The sequence below is a fragment of the Eucalyptus grandis genome, chromosome 4, assembly GCF_016545825.1.
Source record: "Eucalyptus grandis isolate ANBG69807.140 chromosome 4, ASM1654582v1, whole genome shotgun sequence".
Taxonomy (NCBI): domain Eukaryota; kingdom Viridiplantae; phylum Streptophyta; class Magnoliopsida; order Myrtales; family Myrtaceae; genus Eucalyptus; species Eucalyptus grandis.
In genome coordinates this window covers 28,325,215-28,331,910 of record NC_052615.1, presented here as the reverse complement: position 1 = coordinate 28,331,910, position 6,696 = coordinate 28,325,215, and the positions used below count along the sequence as shown (strand labels likewise).

Genomic DNA, 6,696 nt, shown 5'->3' with positions numbered 1-6,696 from the left:
TTGCGTGCGAGTCACTATCACGAATCCAATCGGGAGTGTGCGCAGAACAACTCTTTTCATTAACCTGAGAAAGAGTAAATAGAGCTCTTCTGAAACGGGTTGGATTCTGTCCAGCCTTCCAATAGTTTGTTTTGGAACACAATGCTACATAGCCTTTGACAAAAGAAGCATTCACGACGTGTAAATTGTAGGATGATCAGAATTCAGAACGCGCCCGATTGAGTCCTTTTTCGGAGTTACTGCAAAGTTGCGAGATCTCTAATGGACTCTGTATGCTTGGGGAATGACAAGCGTAGTGCATGGCCGAGATTCAGACCTCACGAAAGAGTAAAATTAGATTTTGAGGCCTGTTTCGGAATGGAAGATATTCCGCCTGACATCTTCTCTCGGACCCAGAAATGTTTACCTGAAGAACTGAAATATTTTGTCCACGAATTCTCGTGCATTTGCAAGTGTCTGCAAGATTCCCTCTGATATAATTCTCCATGCAAATGAAATACCATAGATCCGTGAACTAGTATACGACTCAATAAGCTAATCACCTGCGTTCATGGCCCCAGAACCTCTGTCAAGAGAAGGCCTATTTTTCTAGAGGGTTTCAATTGATGGGAAAATTGTCCATAATATCCTAAACTTATTATACTTTTCTCAATTCTATCCTAAATCTTTTAATTATGCCAATTGATTCCTAAACATATTTCATATTTTACCAATTGAATCCATCTAGCCAATTATGGTTGAAAATCGTTGATATAAACGCCGGTTGTCATATATAACATGACTGGTGCTAATATGAATATTTTTTAATTTTTTTAATTTTTTTTTAATTTTTTTCTTTTTTTTTTTTTTTTTTTTTGGTAGTAAGGACAGGTGACCCTCACGAGTACCAAGCAAGGGCGTGGTGGCCCTCACCCTCGCCCTCACCCAAGCCCTCAACGAGGGTGTCGCAATTGTTGTGGGGCCCTCACGACCATGGCGAGGGTTGCTTGCCCTCGCTCCAAAACCAAAAAAAGTAATAAAAAAATTAACAAATTATTAAAATATTATTAAAAATGTCGACATTGGCACCGCCATACCAAGTAGGATAACTGTATCCACATCAACAATTTCCGATTGAAATTAGTCGGATTGACTCAATTGACACAATTAAAAGATTTATTATTAAATTGATAAAAAGGCAATAAGTTTAGAATTTGTTGGACAATTTTTCCTTCAACCGATATACCACAAACTAGAACTTGTTCATGCCCCCAACCTTGGAACTATCCTTGAATCGCTAGAGCCGCTCCAACCAAGCTAGGTTCAAAGCCAAAATGAAGATCAAACCTCCCTAGCCAATTTCAAGTTTTGTAAACTCGGACCCAAATCAATTCGCCAGGAACCGGCTGGGAACAAAACTGAAAAGGCCGGGTCCGGACGACACCTGATTTCACCTTGGACCACTAGTCACCCCTATAATTCGAGCAACAGTCCGGCCGCAACAAGACATGTAGACATAACTAAACGAGGAGACCACAAACGTCACAAAACAAAATAATGAGGACTACAAACCGAACACCTACTGAAGTTCAGGGACTCTAAAAGTGCCTTCGCGAGTGCACACCTCACATAGTTGTTGGATCACATGAGATTAGGAGGCAATGGCGAATGACCTGATGAAAAAGACAGGAATATGAGGAAGGAAATGGGGCCCTAGATCGGCGCAATCTGCCGCTTGGTTTCATCCTCAATCGCAGAATGTGCGCTTTCCGGTAGGCCCACCATCTCAGGACTGCCCATCACGGCGTACTACTTTGCCACGTGAACGATACAGACATCTTTTACTAAAATACCAAGAGGAATGCTAAACGTACTGAAAAATCTTACCAGAATCGGTGTTGAAGCAAGTGAGATCTTTAGTGAAATCTCTGGGTACCAGGTACGTGTGGCGTTGCTTAAATTACTATTCATTAGCAACATAATCAACACCCGCAAGGTGCTTGATTATATCCTTCAAAGGGGTTTTGTGCAATCCTCGCTTCGCGATAATTTACTAGCCTTAAACTCACAAAATAATATGAGGCACGACGATATAAATTGTTATAATCTCTCGAAAAATATCAAAGATGTCTGCATTTTTATCGATGCACGTAGGAAGTTATTCGTGGAAATGTAAGTCCCATGAAATTATCGACATGGCAAAGGACAACCGCACCGATACATCTAATTGATGCATGAATCTATCCGTCAGTGAGTGAGAGACTTCTCGACTAGAGTAAGAGCTAGGTGAAGCTAGTTGTGTTTCCCATGAGTGACAAATGGTGAAATGACATAACTACAAGTCAACACACACACTCTCTCTCTCTCTCCCCCCGACATCCTGCGTGTCTGGTCTCTTGCACCGGCCATTCCATGCAAGACTTTGCATGATAATCATTACCTTCCCCAAAAACTAGTCTTCAAATTTGGGGGCTTCTTGTTCAAATTTTTCCACATTTCTCCCCTTTTTCCCTTGTCTTATTTCTTGCCTTCTTATCGTGATGTGTTGCACGAACTATTTTCGATCTCTCTCGCTGGCATGTACATATAGGACACTACTTTGTGGAGGCTTGCTTCTTTGTTGAGCCCCTTCATTTCAAGCGAGAGTTGCCCCTTTAGCACCGAACATTTCATATAAGCCCCATCTTCTTCTCTTTTGTCTTCTGTTTCATCGTTTCTTGGAGTCGGTAATATCTGCGAAGCTTACACATTCTGTTTCCAGTTTCTTCCCCTCTTGTGTCAAGTCAACTCTTTTTCCTTTTCTTTTTCTTTCTTCTCTAAACCAGTTACTTGAGTTGATTCAAAATCCTTCACCTAAACTCTCTCTCTCTCTCTCTCTCTCTCTCTCTCTCTCTCTGGTATGAGAAGAAGAAATGGATGAACGCGCACGCAAGAAAGCAAAGAAGTCATCAACTTCAAGCACCGACTCGGAAGGTATCCTTCTTCCACTACCATCAAACTCTGCTCATCTGCTTCTTCTTGATTTATCTACACAAACAAATATAAAACATAACAGCTCATTCAATGCTCACCTTTTCAGAAATTTATTTTGGGTTTCCTTTAACAAATTTATTGGCTTCTCTTACTTTGAGAGTAAGGATCATAATCAGCCGTATCATTCTCTTAACGCAGTATGTATTGTGGTTTAATTTGCAGAAGTGAGTAGCATCGAATGGGATGTCATCACACTGACGGAGCAAGAAGAAGATCTCATTTACAGAATGTACAGACTAGTCGGAGACAGGTAATTATCGAATTCTCAAGCCCAATATCATGCTAATCTTTTTACTGGTTTGCATGGTTAATTACAACCACAAGCTCCCGTGTGCGTGTCTGCGTGAGCGTGCGCATGTGCATAGATGATCACATCATAAAGATCACTGGTTTGAAAGGGGTTCCAGAAGAAGATAACTGTACTTCTTTATTTATTAGCATGTATCATATCAGGTCGTTTAGGAACTTCTCCAGACACCAAAAGGACTGTTCTAAGGAGGCTCATGCTCAGCCATGGTAACCCTTCTTGTGGTCCTCTAGGAATGAATATTGAAGAAAGCATGCACTTTCCTAGCCTTGCTACACACTTTATTTTGCTTCTTTTTCTGACTTTTTAACCCAAAGATGCACAAGTAAAAGAATCTTCTGGTGACCCGAGAGAGAGAGAGAGAGAGAGAGAGAGAGTGATGATGAACAGGAAAGGCAGAGGAATAATTACAAGAAAGGCACGCTGCGCAACAGCATCATATCGAAAGGTTAAATTAAATAAAGGGACCAAGAGTGGGAAAAAAAAATTATTCCGTTACAGAAAATAACCAGTTTGGTACGGTTATATATATATTTGCAGCGTCTTTATGCTGGGAGATCATCATTCTATCAGTACATCTATTACGAGTATTTCACTATTGAAAAGGTCCGAGTGGGTCCTAATTAGTAATGTGGGGCCAATGGAGGTCAAAACAGGCACCTATTGTCTGAACATGGCTCTAGTTTGACCTTGCATTAAATTTTTTGCCAATTTTGGTCGTTTTACAGCTCAAGGACACATGCGTTAGCTGCACTTTTCTGTTCATGCCCATTGTCACCCATGTCTAGATTGTTTGTGGGGATTATGCCAATGCCATTTTATCGTTAGAATTAACTCGTGAACAAAGTGGACACTTCTGTTGTACAATAATGGACCATACAATTGCATGGTGTTATGTTATATACTGTAAAAACGCCATACCATGAGATTTTTAACTTTTTGCCTCTATGATGTGTTGTTATATCAGCAAAATGTAATAAAAAAGACGCATGGTACACTGATGTACCATAAAGCATTCCAAATTGTTGTCTGGAGTTGGTAAAAGATGAGCTTCTTCCATTCTTTCATACGAACAGAGACTGATTAATTTTGATTTGTGTGGCGGTATGAGAATCAATGAGTCATTCAAATATCCACGGACAATCTATTGCAACATGTTTCGATAAATTGACTTTTTGTATTCGGGCATTACTCTACATATAGGTGGCTGAAAGTGATACAGTGTGAACATATGAAAGAGAGAAGGAACTCCAGTCATAAAGTTGATCATTTCGAATCGACTCCACTTGATATCAATGAGAGATTAAAAAGTGTAATTATATATCACTTTTCAAATGAATTAATTACCTTTGATAAATCACTTATAAGTATCTTTAATCTAGTTTACCATCTCCAATTACCTTGGGAGGGGGTATTATATCCTGAGTAGGTTCATCTCGTGTCATGGGGAGTTTTATTCTCACGTGATCGAACAAGTCAAAGCTAGTGACTGAGTTTTCCTTTAATGAGCAAATTATTCTGTGAGAGAAGGAGATATAGTCGTGACATATGACAATGCGTCATATGAGTGCAGGTGGGATTTGATAGCGGGTCGGGTCCTGGGTCGCAAAGCGGAAGAAATAGAGAGGTTTTGGATCATGAGGCATGAAGAGGCGTATGCGGAGAAAAGGAACGACTTCAACTCCAAGACTTGAAGATTTTACTTCAGGAGCTACTCTTCTTTTGAATGTTCACAACAACAGGTTCCTCAGATCGGCTCTCCTCCATGCAAACCATTTTCTCAACTATCATCTTTGAAAGCTTCCTTACTTAGACTGACTTTGTAGAGGTTTGGACCAGTCTTGTAGTGGATATAACATGTTCATGTGGATTTCCCATCTTCATTGGATAGTAAAGTTGATGACTTGGTTTCATCGCTCTCTAGATTGAAAGGATCTTAATTAAAACCAACTTGTTTTATTGCAGGATGGAGCTTCTCTCTAGGTTCAGTAACATTCGTGCCATGCATTTTAGGACACTCTTTGCTAATGTAGATTAAAGGTCGACAAGTTTGAAAGAGCCCTCTTGGCTCGTTCAGATGTTCTATCATTCCATGTTCCCCATTTTGTCCCAGTTGTCACCATGTCAGTATTGCCAGTAGATTCTACAACGCTCTCTTCCAACCAGAATAACAACAAGAGCAGTGTTAAAAGAAGTTCTGAGACATACCTTCAATAGGAAAATAGAAAAAGGAACAAAAACAAAAATGTCCTTGGCATTTTGAACTTCCACGTTGACAGTACTTGCAAGGCAAAATAGTAAATTATTCTGCAGTAACTTTTTTTGAGGCCCAGGCGGAGAAATTCAAGAAAAACAAGCTTTTGCAAAGTAATGCAGGTGGTGATATATTAGCAACTAACTTGAAGAGTTGCCCATAGAATATGCCAAACGCTTTTATATACACAAGCAAGAGCTTACATGAGAGTATAGTGAATGAGCTTTCTTTGATAATTATCTTCTTGTTGAGTTCCTGCTGTAAAACTTAACAAGACCATAACCAATGTTCTAAAAATCCAAGACTGTTAGATAAGAGTGGGACTAACGTCTAAATATCATTACACGAAGAGGTGGCAATTACTATAAGCCCTTAAAGTTGGGCTTAATCATTAGCAGAATAAGATAAGTTTTTTATCTGCTGCATTGGTAACGGGTCATGCTATAGTCATATTTTCTTTTTTGTAAATGACTGGACAACGGATTCCATTCACATGCATCTAGGCTGGGCTAATCAGTGCCCCTCTTGTCGCTTCAACGGATGGAGCCAAGAACATGACTAATTACCATATAAATAATGGCTTATATTGCAGGTGGTTCGATCCCCCCGGTCCTGATGAACGAACATGATGCTGACTTGCTGAGTCGACAAGAGCCATTTCGAAATTCCCAATTGTCGTTTTCAGTACAGAAAGTATGTCGTATCGTCAGTAGTCGGTCCAACAGTGCATGCCCATTCTAACTCTCTGTAAAAGGGCCGAGGAGTCGTCTACTTTCCTTTTTCTATCCATTAGATTTTGGATCGGTGCATGCACGTCGTTGTCAAAATCCGGGTGACCCCATTTTCTAAGAGAAACGTGACTCGATATCTAGAGGCCAGGATTGTGAGATGCTTCATGTTCTGCTGCCGTGTTTTAATGCTCATGTCCATCCGTTCTTTAAATACTTCTTTCAACATCTTTTTCTGCGTATTACCTGTCAAGTTTGGATTTCTGTTTAAGTCACTGATTAGTTCTTGTCGTACGAACAAATCAGAAATGATTCAACATCTTTTTCTCCTGTAGTTCTTGAAGACAGATTTGGTCCCAACTAAGAATGAGTGGATTGAGTTCTGGTTCTGGCAA

At 40.0% G+C, this 6,696-nt stretch overlaps 1 protein-coding gene across 2 annotated transcripts; it reads left to right on the top strand.

Annotated features, from left to right (window-relative positions):
• Positions 1-2,416: 2,416 nt before the first annotated feature.
• LOC104441643 (transcription factor TRY-like) lies at positions 2,417-6,641 on the top strand. 2 transcript variants are annotated; one of them, XM_010054808.3, is made up of 4 exons: positions 2,417-2,952; positions 3,175-3,262; positions 4,893-5,061; positions 6,166-6,641. In XM_010054808.3, the coding sequence occupies exons 1-3, from the start codon at positions 2,892-2,894 to the stop codon at positions 5,011-5,013; spliced, it is 270 nt and encodes an 89-aa protein (XP_010053110.2). In that variant the 5' UTR covers positions 2,417-2,891; the 3' UTR covers positions 5,014-5,061; positions 6,166-6,641. The 2 variants fall into 2 exon arrangements, with proteins under 2 accessions (XP_010053110.2, XP_018727771.2); XM_018872226.2 differs by lacking the exon at positions 6,166-6,641 and having other exon boundaries at positions 2,418-2,952; positions 4,893-5,424.
• The last annotated feature ends 55 nt before the right edge of the window (positions 6,642-6,696 follow it).